Source organism: Conger conger, chromosome 6, assembly GCF_963514075.1.
Source record: "Conger conger chromosome 6, fConCon1.1, whole genome shotgun sequence".
Lineage (NCBI taxonomy): Eukaryota > Metazoa > Chordata > Actinopteri > Anguilliformes > Congridae > Conger > Conger conger.
The window spans coordinates 62697272-62716008 of NC_083765.1; the positions used below are offsets into that span (position 1 = coordinate 62697272).

Below are 18737 nucleotides of genomic sequence, written 5' to 3' on the forward strand. Positions count from 1 at the left end.
CCCAGGGCCACAAGTCTTGTGCACTCAGACCACTCGCCCACGTCCCAGCTGAACAAAGAGGGGGGGACACAGGACACAGACTGGTGGAAGTTTTGACGGACATGGACATGGATTCATGAGGAAATCCCTCTGCTGCTGAAACAGGCTTCCTGAGCTGCTGGGAACTCTTCTCAAACACATTACAGTAAAGGACTCCATACTCCAACAATAAAAAAAAACTTGAAAATGCTGTAAACATTGAAACACTAGTATCTCTGTTAAATAGGAGTTAAATTGTTTGCACTGAGCTCGGTGTGCTCCAGCTTTCCTTATTTCGGGCTTGTCCCTGTGAAAATATCCGGGTAAGGATTCCTTTGCTATAGTTGCTAGTAGTATGCTGGCTGTTGGGGAGACCCAACCCTTCAGTGACGCAACAGTGGTTATTCTGTGTATAACAGAACACAGGTGGGCCTGCATCCAATCAGTATTGATTGTTCTTTATTTTCTGGTTTGCTGGTTTTGCTGACAATCAACAAAATCTATTGTAGTTGTCATCATTTCAGAAGAAAAAAAAATGCTTGGTATTTAATAAGTTATAGTTAAAAGCAAATCCCGATTGAATCCACCCAATTTAGGAATGCCTGGTACCATACTTAGGGGAGAGAATGTAGTCAGTAGTGCATTATGGGACATGGAAAGGATGTGGTCAGGGATGCATTATGGGATATGGAGAGGAGAGAACGTTGTGAGTAGTGCATTATGGGACATGGAGAGGAGAGAACGTAGTGAGTAATGCATTATGGGACATGGGAGGAGAGAACAGTATGGGACATGGACAGGGTGTGGTCAGGGATGCATTATGAGACATGGAGAGGAGAGAACGTTGTGAGTAGTGCATTATGGGACATGGAGAGGAGAGAACATAGTGAGTAGTGCATTGTGGGACATGGAGAGCACAGAACTGTCGTGAGCCCAGACCCCGTGCCGAGCTCAGACCTCATGTTCCCACGAGCAGTACCCCACGAGGAGGTGTCTCGGAGACAAACTCTCTTTTCCTTTAAGTACTTTCGAACGTCCTGGAGAACTGGTAAGTTCTACTGAACTTCCAGCCCAGTCTTGAAGTGAAGTGGTGTGACTCAACGCTGTTATATGATCTCCTGAATTCACTGTATTCCTCTAAAAGACCCTTTATTAATTCACCCTCTCTCAGATATGATTATAGTCAGATATACTTTATTATAATCAAAAGAATAGAGTTATACAGCTCACAGGTTAAATATCATCTTTCAGTTTGCTAATCACATACATTGCTTTATATTCTTTCAACCGTATACCGGTGCCTTTACGTGATTCACATAAGGTTCATATAACCCCTTTCCTTTTCCTAATTCACCTTTCCACCAGATGTTAATGTCAAGATACACCCTTCAAATATCCATCCTCTAATGGCCTTTACCTTATCCTATGACTCCCCCTTCAGGGAGATAAAAGCTACTCCTAGAATATTGTGGGCACGAACACCCCTAAACTTTTCTACTTTATTCCTACCTTATATAGTATCTTACTGAAAAATAAAAGACATAAAAATGAAAGGAAACTTATAACTTTAAATCACCTAACAATGCTACCTTCTACCTTATAAGTAATATAAAATATAATTACCACCCATGCCCTAATTATAGCCGTCTCGTTTTCCGCGGGATTTGATCCCTCCTCCTTGCTGTTGATGAGCTCTTTGAACAGCTGCATTGGTTTGGGAATCTGGGGCAGGATCAGGACCCAGACTTTCGAAAGACGTGACTTTGCTCCAGTCACTGGCTCCAATGCTGCAGATGTCCTTGGAGACAGCCTTCACCTGCACTTCGTACCGCGAGTGCCTGTTGTATGGGATGTGCACTGGTGTGTCCGGTAAACTATAGTTCTCCTGCTAGTCAGAGGACCCGCTGCTTCTGTAGCGGTACGTGTACTTCCAGCAGTCTTCAAACACGTCGGGGGGGTTGCAGTGCAGCCGCAGCATGTGCCTCTCCTCACTGACACTGAGGTTAGGGGGGGGAGGCTTCAGGTTCTTGCGTGGGTCCAGCAGGAAGGTGTTCTGTAGCGTGGAGGGACCCCGCGTCCCGTCTGTTGGCCGCCAGGTGCAGTTCATGGCTCCAAGCATGTCGTAAAGGCACTTAAACTCTTTCACCAGCTGTACGATGAGGGATGCGCATGAACACCTCTTCGCTATCAGTCCTGGTGCCACAACTCTTGGGCTAAGTCCGCACCGCTTACGTCACTCCGTTCTCCTTATCCAGACATTCCTGGTAATGCGTAGATTCCTCCGTACGGGACTCCAGGTCAAGTTCACGCAGAAGTCGTTGGGGAATTGCAGATACACATCACTAGGCAGAGGGAGCGCACCACTCCAGCTTGATTATAGTTGTCCTGCGTTGCTCCTCAACAGCCCTTAGATATCTTGTTAAGCGAAATCCTAAGAGGCTTTTTTAACGTCTAAAAGCTCACTCCTTATATATCCTGAAACTTGTATAGAAGTGTACTTGTTTTGGTAAGACATTCATCCAGAAATATCCCCATTATACCGAGTGGGAAAACACTAGCTCTTATGCAACTTATTTAATGAGCCTATTCATCACTTTTATCTGCCTCACTGTCATAGTCCCTCTTGGACTCTCTCCAAACTTTGACATCATACAAGCCAGCAGTAAGTGCCTTCCACCATCTCAATACATTCTTCAGGTGCTCTTTCTTGTGGCGCCTTAAGGGATCTACAAAGGACATCCAATTAATAGCCGAGTGCAATTCATCACCCAACTCCTCATACTCTTTTATTTCCCGATCGTCCACATTGTTTTCCTCATCTCTTTGCTTTAACCAGGCCTTATGTTCCTCCCCTGTAGGAGCAAGCCCACACTTTTCAACCAAGAATGTTATTATACATTCATGTTACGCATGGCCTCAGTCAGACCTTTAGCCTTGCTCCTTAGTACCCTAAATCTAAGTCCTCTGACTTCAGACTCTGCTGACAAGCAGGGCTGCTCTGAACCACATATTTTTCCTCTTACGGGCGTTCTTACTACCACCTCAATGGTGTGTGCGAGGGGTTAACAATGCATTCCTGCCCAACCCATCTTCTGTCTAGCACTACTTAAAAAGAACTACTAAGCACTACTAAGTAAGCAACTGACCCTGAAACAATGAAAACCAGCAGACACTGTGGCCCTCCAGGACTGAAGTTAAACCAGCAGACACTGTGGCCCTCCAGGACTGGAGTTATTCTAGCAGATCAAGCAAGTGACCAGTTGAACCAGTTTAACAATAATTACCGTACTTGGAAGAGCAGCATTGAACTGAAACACAAGGAGCATGTGGAAGTTTACAGATTCCATTAGCACTCCAGTGTTAGAGTTAGAACACATCTGAAACTACAGTTGTCTTCACCAGCAGCTAACAGGTCTGCCAGTTTCCAGAATAATCCGTGGCAACTGGCAGGACACCATCACACACTTAATTGCATCTCACATGGTCACCTTCACCGCAACACCATTATTGAGTATTTCATTCAATGGCTCCTAACCTTATTTCTGGAGATCTACCATCCTGTAGGTTTTCATGACAACCCTAATGAGATCTCTAACTGTTGATTGAGGTGTGCTTTTTTAGGGTCGGATTGAGAACAGGACAGAAGATCTCCAGGAACAGGCTGGGGACGAAAACTACACGTCACCTTTCCCCAGTGCGCCTGTCCCACATCTCCAAGTTCCCCATCCTGCCTTCGTTTACGTTAACTGCTGCTTTATTAGAAGCACATTGAAGTCATCTGTCTGAATGTCATTCATTGCGACATTTCTGTCTGCATCTCAATGCATTCTGAATAGAATGAAGAATGCTGCTCTATACCAAAGACCACAGGTGACAAGGGTGGATAGGCCAGTGATACAAATAGGCTACTACATTCTCTCTGCTTTGAAAAACACTGCGTGCTGCAGTCATGTGAAACCATGATGTTTCAGCTTCAGGTTATGAAGCATGTAATGGTTCACTGGCAGTTTATGCTTCTGAGCAGGGCTGATCAACTGGCAGCCCAGGCATCGGGACCTTTCATCATTGAAACATAAAAAAAAATACAATTCAGATGTCTCAGAAATTACAGAGAAGGCTAAAAATGTATCTGTATAATATCAGTATACCTATTACAATATTAGCCAATATTAAACACATATACAATACCTGTTATACAAACATTGTTTTTGGCAATATAGTATGTTGAAAATATTTGTCCTGTATACACTATTTATAAAAAGTTGGCCTTCAGGAAGTTGAAGCACCCTGCTTTGGAAGGAAAGTACTTGATTGGCTCACGCTAGGCCTTACCTGTCCCACAGGTGGCGCTGCAGTGCGAGGTTCTGGTGCGTCTCCAGGTGTAAGGTGAGGGCTGGGCAGCAGGGGGGTCCATGTGGTGGGGTAGGGGGTCGGAGGGGACCTGGTTCGGGTGCACCCTGTTGACTGAGTTCTCATTCCCACTGGTGTATGAAGGGTGGCAGCCCTGCACATCTGTGGTGTGCAGCAGCAGGGTCTCTGCTGGATGGGGGGGGGGGGGGTAATGTAATGAGATCCAGGAATTTTGGATGTGGTTTTGGCCAGCTCACTTTTCCTCAGCCTGGAGAGCACCGTTTCAGGAACACAATTGCTACAGAGGGCTAACATTCCATTTTTGGGCCAGAAAGTGTTTCATTAACAAGAAATTGCTTTGCTATGTGCTATGCACCTCGATGACCATTTGTTTACAGCTTGCCACCATTTTGATTTACAGACACTGTACTCACCCAATGGTAGGACCTCTGAGGGCGAGTTCGACTGGTGGATGAGAATGTTCTGCCTGGGCAGGGTGTACTCATAAAACACAATGGGGCCAGGCTGCTGGTGTGTGAGGGAACAGACCAAAGAAACGGTCAATTCTTCATACTAACACCCTGTCCTCTCTAACTAATGTTATTACACTGTAATTAAGGTAGAGCATTTACTACCAGGAACCACATTGTCAGATTTTCAAATATGTGAAATCTCACTCACATAGAGGTGAAGCTCCTGGGCGGTGGGTCCTGGAGCTGTGATGGACTCTCCGGTTCTGCTGCGGATCTCGTTTGGTCGCCGGTACGTCAATTCTGTCCCAGCAGCAAAAATAATGCCAGGCCTGTCGACGGCCCAGTTCCCATTCATGACAGAGCCGCCAGCTGGTGTTCTGAGCACTGAAACAAGCACAGACATGCACTCAACATGCGCAGGGACAAAGAAGGGTTAGAAACATGGCTGGTTGGATGTCAAACACATATAGATCTTCTGTCTACAGATGACAACAGAGCATAGGTACACTGTTCTCACAGAGCAAACACATATCCACCAATAATACCAGTCCTGTTGTTTAAAATGAAAAAGTGCTGATGAGCATTCTCAGGGAAGATAAGGTACACTGAACTGGACTGAGTATCGGAAGGAGGAAAGAGGAAATGCCTGGCGGTAGGCAGCGCTCCTGGTACCCAGGTAGTTCTTGCTCTTGACGGTCTCCTGTATGCGGATGCTTTGGGCTCCCAGGGGGATCTCCAGGACCTTGTGGTAGCCCATAGAGAGAAAGGAGCGGGAGAACGTATCACTCACCACCTCGCAGGATGAACCGTCTCCCGTACACACACCACAGACGTCCACCGGGTCCCCATCACACACAGGCTCCTAAGAAACAGACACACACATGTGTGTGTACATACAGTCAGGTCCATAAATGGCATAAATGGCTCTATACACCACCACAATGGATTTGAAATTAAACAAACAAGATATTTCAAAGACAAGATAACAAAGACTTTCAGCTTTAATTTGAGGGTATTTACATCCAAATCAGGTGAACGGTGTAGGAATTACAACAGTTTCTATATGTCTATTTTTAAGGGACCAAAAGTAATGGGACAATTGGCTGCTCAGCTGTTCCATGGCCAGGTATGTGTTATTCCCTCATTATCTAATTTACAAGGAGCAGATAAAAAGTCTAGAGTTCATTTCAAGAGTGCTATTTGCATTTGGAATCTGTTGCTGTCAACTCTCAATATGAGATCCAAAGAGCTGTCACTATCAGTGAAGCACGCCATCATTAGGCTGAAAAATCAAAACAAACCCATCAGAGAGATAGCAAAAACATTAGGTGTGGCCAAATCAACTGTTTGGAACATTCTTAAAAAGAAAGAACGCACCGGTGTGCTCAGCAACACCAAAAGACCCGGAAGACCACGAAAAACAACTGTGGAGGATGACAGAACAATTCTTTCCCTAGTGAAGAAAAACCCCTTCACAACAGTTGGCCAGATCAAGAACACTCTCCAGGAGGTAGGTGTATGTGTGTCAAAGTCAACAATCAAGAGAAGACTTCACCAGAGTGAATACAGAGGGTTCACCACAAGATGTAAACCATTGGTGAGCCTCAAAAACAGGAAGACCAGATTAGAGTTTGCCAAACAACATCTAAAAAAGCCTTTACAGTTCTGGAACAACATCCTATGGACAGATGAGACAAAGATCAACTTGTACCAGAATGATGGGAAGAGAAGAGTATGGAGAAGGAAAGGAACTGCTCATGATCCAAAACATACCACCTCATCAGTGAAGCATGGTGGTGGTAGTGTCATGGCGTGGGCATGTATGGCTGCCAATGGAACTGGTTCCCTTGTATTTATTGATGATGTGACTGCTGACAAAAGCAGCAGGATGAATTCTGAAGTGTTTCGGGCAATATTATCTGCTCATATTCAGCCAAATGCTTCGGAACTCATTGGACGGCGCTTCACAGTGCAGATGGACAATGACCCGAAGCATACTGCGAAAGCAACCAAAGAGTTTTTTAAGGCAAAGAAGTGGAATGTTATGCATTGGCCAAGTCAATCACCTGACCTGAATCCGATTGAACATGCATTTCACTTGCTGAAGACAAAACTGAAGGGAAAATGCCTCAAGAACAAGCAGGAACTGAAGACAGTTGCAGTAGAGGCATGGCAGAGCATCACCAGGGATGAAACCCAGCATCTGGTGATGTCTATGCGTTCCAGACTTCAGGCTGTAATTGACTGCAAAGGATTTGCAACCAAGTATTAAAAAGTGAAAGTTTGATTTATGATTGTTAGTTTGTCCCATTACTTTTGGTCCCTTAAAAAGTGGAAGGCACATATACAAACTGTTGTAATTCCTACACCGTTCACCTGATTTGGATGTAAATACCCTCAAATTAAAGCTGAAAGTCTGCAGTTAAAGCACATCTTGCTCGTTTCATTTCAAATCCATTGTGGTGGTGTATAGAGCCAAAAAGATGAGAATTGTGTCGATGTCCCAATATTTATGGACCTGACTGTACATATTTTATGTCATGTGGTTCAATCAGCCACAGATAATACAAAAAGACAAGAAACTCCTGTATTTCATACCAATCCGCTGCCATGGTCTCATAGGCAGTTTTTTTGGTATTTTTATCCTAAACCAATACATCTGTGGTAAGAATGTGCCCAGATTCCCGAGGTTATTGTTGTGAAAAGAGAGGGAGGGAGAAAGAAAAGATGAGACAACAGGAATACATTTGTTCTGAAATAAACAAATAGCTTGGAAGATTAGAGAGAAAAGGCTATGACCAGGACAAAAATAAATTAGCTTTAAAGATTTGCTCTGAAGATTCTCTGGAGAGGGAGAAAATGCCTCCAATGTAAATAGGAACACCCTATTCCTGTCCTACACGAACAGTATTGCGGACAGATGGTATACATTGAAGAGTTACATTTTGATAAGGTGCAGTCACAGAATGAAACTGAGGGTGATCACAGTGACATCACCTCCTTCACTCGTCCGGCTCCGCTGTGGACCCCTAGATCAGTCTGATGTGTAACATTTTTATTCAATGAGAAGATTCCCCACAATGCATTGCCACCAAGCACCACGGTCGGTGAGCAGCAGCTTGTGATACAGTTCCGCTCCGGTCGCTACGGATTCATAGCTCAGTTTCTATAGTTTCTTGGAACTCTTTCCACCCTGGTTGCCGTGAACAACAGAAACAGCTGTGCAGAGTGCTTTTTCACACTGGCCCCGATTCACTCCAAGCTTAGCTCAGTAAAACATTCTCAAAATGTAAAAAAGACTAAAAATTTTAACAATATTTTGCAGAAAAGCAAAAATACCCTATTTTTCCCAATTACCTGGCCAGGGATCTGCTCTCTCTCAAACAAAAAACAAACAGAAAAACCCAAATTCCTGCATGCTATACAGAGAAGGCTCTCTCTTGAATGTAAACAGTTTGATTCTGAGGACACTGGATTTTATAATGTAGGGAGAGGAGCACAGTAATAAATCATGTCACTTCAGTCTTTTCACTTCTCCACATGCTCAGTGCAAAATGGTTTCGGACCCTGTGGATATAGAGCAGGTTGTCTGCTTCTCATTACTGCAGAAATGTGGCAGGTTATCAATTTAAAGCAAAACAAAAATGCACACATTAATTATATTTTCATAGATTCACAGACATGAAGTCATATTATGCGCAGTATTCTACAGTAAAATAATTATGACTAGCCATAGTCATACTGGAAAATTAATTATACGAACATACAGTAGATGCTAAATCGTTCGCATTCATATAACGCCTTTATCCAAACGCTGTACAATTGACGCTTCTCATTTACCCATTCATACACACAGGCACACACCACTGGCGATTGGCTACCATGCAAGGTACCAACCGACTCGGGGTTAGATGTCTTGCTCAGGGACACTTCAACACATAATTTTCATCTCAGATTTGATACTATATTTACATAGCTGTTGAACAGAATGCTCTGCTGTCTGAAAAATAATTACACACATAGTATATTTCTGATTTAAAGAAATACAGCAGACCATTCTCATTTGTTGAGCTGGAACACGAGTAACGTTTTTTCTGTACATTCTACAGGCTCTCTATAGAAGCAGAATCTGAGAGTGTCCTTTCTGGCTATGTAATTAGCCCGGTTGGCTGCCCGTCAATTGGACCCTTATGTTCAGTGGCCCTGACTAACCAGCTCACATCTCCCCACTGTCCTAGTCATCAGCAAATACAAGCAAATAAATACCACCCTGTCACCACCCCAGAATTCTCCAGTCATGCCCACACATCATCTCTGGAAAACAGACCAAGCATCAGATTGAAACGATCCCAGTGACACCTGGGTCTTTCCTAAACCCCTAAACAGTGCTCCTACAAACCTCTAAGATCAGTAAACACCTTCCATCTCTCAGGATGGTCTTCAACCAGCCTCTCTCTCTCACTCGGGGTGGAGGGGGAGGTATGCACTGTTTTTAAGTATAGCACCCTGAACAGATCTCAAAAACATATTCAGAGCTCTGGTCCAGCCCTGCTGCTCTGTGAGAGGCTGGTCTGAGGGCTTACCTCTGTGGAATGGCCATCTGTCCTCCGGGGAGAAGGGCTCAGAGTAGGAACAGGGCCACAAACACCTCCTTCTTCCTGGGGGAGAGGGAGAGCCATCCCTGCCGCCAAAGAGCCATGGAAACCAAACAAGAGCAGAATGTGTTTGAGCATGCATGCGCGTGTGTGTGGGGTGTGTGTATGAGAAAGAAAGCTTTCTCCTCCTCTTGAAGGGATTTAGGATTAATCTGTGGTCCTCACACAAATTTCTGTTAGCCCTCCCCCCCCCCCCCCCCCCGATTCTTAGTCTGGGTAACTCTCACTTTCTTTTAACTCCTGTGATTGTCACCCTTCTTTTCCATTCCTTTCCCCTTCATTGTCACCACTCATTGACTTGTTCTACTCTCTGTGCTGTTGTTTTCAGTTATTATAACTCACACATATTTCTTTGCCACACTTGCAAGAGGAGTTACTCAAGCACTGCCCCAAAATAAAAACAGAGGAGCACAATTCAAACCATTTAACTGCAAAGCAAGTAACACGCAAGAAACACGCAGTGATGAGTCATGAGCAATAACATACAACCAGCATGCTCTCTCTCTCGGTTTAGGTGTATTGTGGAAAAGCTTCACCCAGTGGCACAGAGCATGTAAGAGCATCCTCAGGATGTAGATAAGGATGTTTTAAGCGTGTGCTCAGAGCACAGTTCACACGCCGCTCCTCCTCCCATGTCTGCTGACAGCCATTACACCACAGAGAGAGCGATGGAGGCCAGCTGCAGCAGCCCACAGATGGGCAGGCCGGGGTCCAGATACACGTTGCTGTTTAATTGTAGGTCATTTGTGACCCGCTCCAGGGCGCTGAGGTCCGGCTGTTCGCTCAGCCCCCGCCCACACCTGGGAGCCACAGGGCAGCGTGTGAACGGGCGAGAGTCTGCCACGCTCACACCCAATGAGCCCTCACACACTTTAGAGTTGTATGCCTCCGCCCTCCCTCCCCCCTATAGCCAGAACCACTGTGCTGGGGCCAGGGAGCATAGTCTCAGCCGGCTGCTGGCAGAAACAGTCTATGCAGTGGTTTATGGTCACTACCTTCCGTGTGCCACACAGGTTCAACATTTTTGAAATACACAGTTATTTTTTTAAAGACACTGTAATTGTGCAGTATTCACAGGATGCAAATGGCTTTTTCAATTGTTCTTGTGCCGGCTCTGCAAGAGCACTCAGTCCTGACCCCTTGTCACTGATCTCTTTAAAGAGTCACTTTGGGAAATTCTGCATCCACTTGCAGACACCATCCTCTTGCCTAATTTCCTGTCATAAGGATGGTGTCTGCATCCACTTGCAGACACCATCCTCTTGCCTAATTTCCTGTCATAATATCTCTCTCACTCTAGTCCACAGCTACTCAAACACTCAGACACTATGGCCATAACTGATCAGTGCTTACAAGTGGAGTGTTCGCTTCTTATATATACATACTGTATATAATATGTTTTCTGCTAAATGTGGGGCTATTGCATACATTGATATATTCATTATAATTGTGATCCACGTTCAAGAGTCTTTCGTTTTTTGGGATATAAGTATGTTATATCCCAACAAGCTATATTAACACACACATGTTAAAAACACAATGCACATCCAAAAAGAAAAACATCTGGAACGGGTGCAGCCTCTGTTAATGGATGTTATATTCATATAGATAAATTAAGAATCTCTAAACACATTAAGACATATTTGTGGCAATTCTTTTAACTTTTGGCCAGATTACTATCCGAGAAGGGTAAACATAATGGAAACATAATGGAACACATTTTTTGCAGATGATTTTCCCATGTCAGATAAAGAGAGGGAGCACAAGAAGACTAAAAAGGAGACAAAGAGTCTGCCTCACCCAAAACATAGCGATCATACCTTCTGCTGACACACGTTTGTCTGTTTCGCCAACAAATAATCTGCTGGAGGAGAAATCGATGCAAACTTTAGATTCGGTGGCAGGATTTACCACATGTTAATATGGACAGAGATTATGAAAACAAGAGATTCTGCAACAATAGGAGGACAGCTGGCCGTCCCATTAGCAAATACCTTTCTGCACAAACCGCATCTCTGTATTACAGACAAAAAACCCCACCAAACGCCAATCAACTAATTCAACTCAATTTTCACGTTTCAATCTCTTTGTTTGCATCCATGTATCACAACATGTCAGTCTGTCATCTGTACATTTATCATGTTCCCCTGTGTAGTTGCACACTTTTGTATTGGCTGCTATTTATAGGTCAGGTTTAGTTTAGTTTCTCATTAGACTCGTGTATCCTTCAAAATAAAATAAAAATTTTCATGTCACTTTCATTTTCGGCATAAAAAAATCAACTCACAACATGACAACTGAAGATATATCTTGTCATAATTTCATCCAAAAAAAGGCAAAAACATCTGAAACAATTATTTTAAGAATGGAAAAATGAATGAAATGGGAACAAATGGGCTTTAGAGATGACTGGGCATCACAGCCCTTTGCTGAATGGCTGGATGTTCATAATGGGCTCCTTACAGCTGATGCCATCAGATTCAGTGCTGGGTGTTCAGGGATAACAGGCTCATTCACCATGGAGTTCCCCTCACCTCAGACCGCAAGCTCCACTCATCCACTTAAAGCGCTCTCAATGTGATTGTGCTTATTTCACCCACTGCATACTCCTGTAATCATCCCTAAATTAGATTACAAAGAGCAGTGGGGACCATGGGCACCCTTGACGTGTGCCTCTCTCCAACTCAATGGGGTCTGACAAGTGGCCATTTATTTTTATTCTAGCATTGGGTTTATTGTATAACACCTGAATACTTTTTATTATGATCTCATGAAATCCAAATTGTGTAAAACCTTGTATAAGTATATCCAGCTGACGGAATCAAAAGCTTTTTCAGTGTCTAAACTAATTAAAATTGCCTTTAGTTTATTCCTTCTTATATGTCGTATGACGCCCGTCTGATCATAATGTATTTATTGGGGGAGTATATTTTCCATCCTTTTAGCCATAATAGATGTATATAATTTATAGTCCACATTGAGGACCGATACCGGCCTATATGAACCACACTCTGATCTATTTTTACCTTCTTTAGGCATAACAGAAATTATAGCCTCTTTCCATGAGGGTGGAGTCTCTGCATTATGCAAGGCCCAATCACAGGTAGTGAGCAAACTAGGGAGTAGCAGCACTGAACTCTTCAGCTGTTCTCAGGTCAGTGCAATGTTCTGTTCCTCAGTGGCCAAGGGTAAGTTTAGAAAGTCCAGAACATTTTCTATTTGTTTCAGTTTGTGATCGAGAGTATAATTTCTTATAAAATGACTCAAAAGCCCCCTGAATTCTTTCTAATTTATCATGCATTATATTTGTTCTTGTGTCCCTTATTTTATATATTGTGCTATCTGCTTGTTGTTTCTGTAGCCTTCTTGCAAATCATTTCATAGACCTTGGGCCAGATTCATAGTATCTCTGCTTAGTGAACAACATCCTCTTCTCAGTTTCTTGGGTATAAATCATATTAATCTCATTTTTTATTTCCTTCAGTAAATTAGGGTCTAGCTTTTCCTTATGAGTTTTTCTAGCATTTTAAGCGGATTTTGTAATTCTTTTAGTTTTTCTTGTCTTAGCTTTTTCTTCATTGATGTTGTTGCAATTATTTTACCTCCAAGTACTGCTTTTGCAGCATCCCATAAAATTGGAGGGGACACCTCCCCATTGTCATTTTCTTCAAGATATATCCAAATTTCCCGTTTCATACTTTCTTTAAAGGTTGGATGATTAATTAGGCTAGAATTTAGTTTCCATAAATTATTCTTTGCCCTATTTTCGAAATGTAGGGATAAATAAATGGGGGCATGGTCTGATAGGTCTATTGTTCCTATATCACAGTCTTTCAGCCTGTGTCTATCCCTGTTAAATATGAAAACAATAGTCTAATCTTGTATAGACCGAGTGTGGGGCAGAGAACTGTGGCAGAGATCTCTCCAAACATCCATTATGCCAGTATCCCCCATCAATGTGGGTATTTTCTTATGCAATGTCCAGTATTATTCTTTGATACATCAAGCTTAGGCTGTAAATGAACATAAAACCTACCCTGCAAATTCATATTCCCTGAGTTTCAGAGGTGATCATAAATATTAAATAAAGTTACAAGGTTTCCATTGATTTTCCCCTTTACCAAGACAAAACGGCCTTCTTTGTCCTTCATTTCAGATAAATGTTCAAATGTTAATTTGCTAGATATTAGTATTGCAACCCCCCTCCTATGACGATCCACTTGGTAGTATGAAATGAAAGGCCAAGTACAGCCAAGATGGAGGATCAATTCTGAGACTGATCAACATGGCCAGCTCTGACCAGTGAAATTAGGGATGGAACAATGCAGCTGTTTATCATTTTAGGGCAAGAAACAAAAGTGGCACCGTTAACCCTTCACTCAACCTATCTGTTATCCACTGCTGTGGTACATAGTCACATCTCCAACAAATAAAGCTTTAAATGGTTCAAGTCTCATCATATAAATATTTTTATGCATTGGTTATATTAATGTTAATTAAGTATAAATGTATTATACTCGATATATTGCAAAAAGATACTGCAAAGATAATTTCCTAACATTTGACAAATATGTCAGAACACTATAATTCCATGAACTTTTCCGGTACTAGCCTTGGGAAGATAATGCCGGATGGACCGCAGGGTTTACTCTTAAAAATAATCTCAATACTTATCTTTTACCTTTGCTTTTAGTTAGTGCATCCTTATTCTTTGGTAGTCATTTAAATCTTTTATTAATTTATTTTTATCTCAAAAACCCCAAAGTCATCTTGTACATGCGATGGCAAAGCCTCCTCTAATGGAATCCAACTAAACAGATACATTTTTTTTATTTAAAGGTTGATTTTGCCTCCTCCTCCCTCTCACCAATCTGTGTTCACTGTAATGCATTTTCGGAGCAGAGCCGAAACATTAAACCCATTGATCTTCAGCTCGACAGGTTCTGTGCTTGGATCTTGGGCGATTGGTCTTCACACCAGTGCAGGGGGAAAATGACTTAAAAACAATACTGTTCACAACTTGCACACAGCCGTTGTTCAGCTTTAACCGACACAATATAAAAGCTACAGGATCATGCTACCATTAGCTTGCTTTGTGGCATGTGATTGAGTGAAATAAGGAAATGTTTGAAGCAGCATTACTGGAGTTGGAGTTACTGAGCTTGGGTAAGGGTCCCATTTGATTTATTTTTTTGCCAGTTTAAGCTTCAAAACTGCATTTAAGTACAACTAATAGTGAGGAAAAAAATGGAAAAAGGACAGCACAGCACCCAACCTTTTGTGTCCAGAGGAACAGGAAGGGGCCCCATATTTAAGTGGACAGAATTTGGAACTCAGCATAGTCTGCACACTAGAAAGCCCAGGGCTAGATAAGATTAACAAGTTTATTCTGTCCACTAATGACAAGTTGTTAGCAGTGCAGCAGGAAAGATAGAATCTTAGGATCCCAAGCAAAGACCAGAACTGGCTGTATCCATTAGCCAATGGAAGACGTGTTTCGGTGGGCACTGGGAGTGCAAACCCAGGATTCATTTTGGTTGTTCTACACTTAGCGTCAGCTGCCAGTACACATTCAGGATGTTCACAGATATGTCAATATGAATGTGCAGAATGGTAGCATCTTGGATTTTCTATCTATAACTACCTGCTTAATTAATTCATGAGAAAATAATAGGGTGCACTGGCCAAGGGCACAAATACCAGGTTTGAGAATAAATCTGGATATTGGTATCCAAAGAAAGAAAGAGCTTAAGTTCTATAACTAGGTTTGTACCTTAACATGCATTCACAACTTGCCAATGAGAGCATATACACGCGTCATACCCATGGTACTACACCACATGCATTCACCACACAGAGCAACATTTCTCCTTATTTGATGCAATCACACAGTAGTGTTTCATCGAGCTCACAGGTACATGAGCCTGTAAAACCAGCAGGTGTGAGTTCAGGTGTGTGCCCACTGGCGAATAAAAGCAGGAGACTGCTCCCAGCTTTGGACAAGCTCTCCCCTGTGAGGGTGAGGGCAGATGAAGGAGGCCAGTGTCTCTGATGGGATCATCACTGTCCTTTTTCAGGAGGCCAGCCCTGGACAACCCAGGACAGCACAGCACCTGGAATGGCTTTATTAACCATGAGAGCAGAACAAGTTCCTCTCTTCCCCCCTGGAATTATAATGAACCGCTGAAATTCTGAGGAAAACAAAGTTTCACATTGTGCTCTGAACGAGAGGTGACTGCTTACACTCCTGCAGAAGACAAAGACGAAGTCGCAGCTGCAGCAGTCTACTGCTTTTTTTCCATTGGCAGAGGCAGTTTGAAGCAAAGCCTGGCTAAATGAGCTCAAACTGCAGGTGAGTGTGTACACGTTTCTGAGAGAGGAAAAGGGTCGCCCCCATTCTGAAACACACGGTTCCATTCCATTCACACAACACAACAAATCAAATCAGGCACCTTTGTGTTCTCAGTTATAAGGGATACTGAGGTGGAGCACAGGACACCAAACCCTGGCTCCTACTTCTACTGATCAGGCCACATAAGAACTCACCTGGACATTCATTCTCTCTTCTTAATTAAAGACTTCACAAGGGTTTCAAAAAACGAGAACTACAGAGCTAATCTGTGCAGAATCCTATAAAAATCCGATTTATTCAGCCAAGTTGACTTCACTGAAGACGGTGTACATTTTTGCTGAACTTATCAGGCTCAGAGTCTGAAAAGAAAATCAGTCCATTGGTTGGGCGTGTCAATATTAATGTACTTTCATTCCTCCCCCCTAATCAGAGGCTGATTTAACCCTGATACACTACTTTCCGTGAGGACCAAATTTGACATATCTGCAGCAGACCCACTATTGCTGCAGGCACTTTATGACTACATTACTGTGAACTGTTACTGACCACACGACCCCATCACCCAGCATGGTGACAGGGCTGTTGGAGCAGGGAGACTGGCTACGGCCCTCAGAGACGAGAGCTGAACGGTCCTGATGCAGGCTCAAGAGCAGATGAGTCATTCTCATCAGAAACATCACCCTCTTGTGGAAAAGATCCCGTTTCTGTGACAGTGCGTTAAAAGATGGAGGCCGAGCATATAAATAATAATACTTCACAAGAATCACAACTGGCATAACTGTAATTACAATACCTTTTTAAATATGCCATTATAAAAACTTTAACGCTCCAATCATCAATCATAATCATTATTATTCTATAAGGCCAGTGTTCATTCATTAGTGGAACTCGCTCCGTTTGTGTGTATAAAATGGTGTGGATCCAACAGTGCCGTGGTTTAAAGCTGGACGGGGCTGGCCAAAGTGCTGTCCAGTGTGTCCAGTAGAGGGCGCTGTACGGGGAGCTGGCAGCACACAGTGAGGACAGAATTGTGTGGCCACACTCCGTCGATCCCCCGGTGCTACCGTTTGCGCCTCTGCTTTATGGTGAAGAGGTTCTCGTCGGTGGGGTACATGTTCTCCAGTTTGCGGTCGGCAGGTTTGCGGTCCCTGCCCCGGGGCCGGCGCTTCCTGTGGTTCTTCCCTGGCCCAAAGAGGCCTGCGATGTGCCTGACCTTCTGCGGGGGCGCGGGGCCCCCCGAGGGCCTCCTTTTGTGACCCCGTGGAAAGTCTTCCTCGTCGGCTAGGCGGGTCACCCTGCCGTTTTGGGCTGCCCTGGGCTCACTGTGGGGCTGCTTCTCCGCTCTGGCGCTCTGCTGTTCTTTATGTTTCTCCGTCGGCATCTGCTTCTTCCGCTGCCACCTTTTCTTTTTCTGCTGTTGCTGCGGCACCAGTTCTGGCTGCTGCTGCTGCATCTGCTGTTGCTGCCTCTGTTTCGGTCGCCGTTGCTTCTGCGGTTTGTGCTGCTGCGGTTTGTGCGGCTGCACCTGCTGCTTCTCCTGCTGAAGCTTCTGTTGCTGCCTCTTCTTCACCTTCTTGGCTTTGGCAGATGGTGCGTCTTTTCTCTTTTTCTCCTGGGCAGTGTTTTTTACTTTCATCCTCTTCCTCAGCGGCCCCTCCTCTCTGTCACCGCCTGGTTGCCATGTTCTTTGTTCCGGACCGGATGGCTGCAGGAGACCAGCTTTCTGCAGTTCTGCAAAACAAACCAGAAAGATCATGTCAGTCTTCAACTATAGACACACTGCAACTGGACTGGAAGACTTATTATATACGGCAGCAAACCTCCTTTTAGCTCTCAAATGTTACTGGTGGTGGTGATTGTTGGGGTTCCTCAGATTCCCTTATCTAATGAAAAAGCAGTTGAATAAACTTGGAGCTGACTTGGCGGTGCTGCCGTGAGAGGACAGACGAGCTGGTCACCGGGTGATATGGCAATTCCGGAATGCACTGGCATTTTATTTGTAATGCGGAGCGGGGAAGGGAGAGAGAGCGAGAGCGCAACAACAAATAAACAAAAAGTCTTCACCGGAAGACGACCACTTAACCAGGCATCGGAAGATAGCTGAAGCCCCATGCAAACTGAACGGGAGAGTGATGAATTGGTGTAAACCGAACGGAGTGGAGAAAGTCTATTTTCCTTGGACTCTGGGGACAGCCCTTGGTTAAATCCAGTGTCGGGAAAAAAAGAGCAGTGCTCAACCAATCCAGCAACTCGTCCACCCGAGGCATAGGATAGGTATAACATTTTTAAACCGCGTTTAACCTTTCAGTGATCCACGCACTGAACAGACCCATCCAGCCTGATGGCTGCCAAGTGGGACCGGATGAGTTGTATTCAGACCGGATGAGTTGTGTTCAGATCGGATGAGTTGTGTTCAGATCGGATGAGCTGTGTTCAGACCGGATGAGTTGGGTTCAGATCGGATGAGTTGTGTTCAGACCGGATGAGTTGTGTTCAGATCGGATGAGTTGTGTTCAGACCGGATGAGTTGTGTTCAGACCGGATGAGTTGTATTCAGACCGGATGAGTTGTATTCAGACCGGATGAGTTGTATTCAGACCGGATGAGTTGTATTCAGACCGGATGAGTTGTGTTCAGACCGGATGAGTTGTGTTCAGATTGGGAATTTCCGGTCCCAGCTCATCTGACATGAAATCCAGTGTGGATAGCCAGAGAGTGTCTACCTCTCTCCACAATTTTAATAAATTGGAGACGGCAGAACTGCCCCCTCTCTTATCAGAACAAATAACCTCACAGTCTACATCCCCTCTACGCTATGTAACTTCAAAAGGTCCTTGCCACTTGACGAGTAATTTGGATGCTGACGAAGGGAGTAATACCAGGACTTTG

At 43.9% G+C, this 18737-nt stretch overlaps 1 protein-coding gene across 4 annotated transcripts in view; it reads right to left on the minus strand.

The window, feature by feature from the left end:
• Positions 1-16113: 16113 nt before the first annotated feature.
• Positions 16114-18737, minus strand: part of zcchc7 (zinc finger, CCHC domain containing 7) — a 44169-nt gene continuing 41545 nt past the window's right edge. For all 4 annotated transcript variants that reach the window (XM_061245616.1, XM_061245614.1, XM_061245612.1 and 1 more), the window contains exon 9: positions 16114-17579. In XM_061245616.1, the coding sequence (XP_061101600.1) occupies positions 16909-17579 (671 nt within the window). In that variant the 3' untranslated portion in view covers positions 16114-16908. The remainder of the gene's footprint in view (positions 17580-18737) is intronic.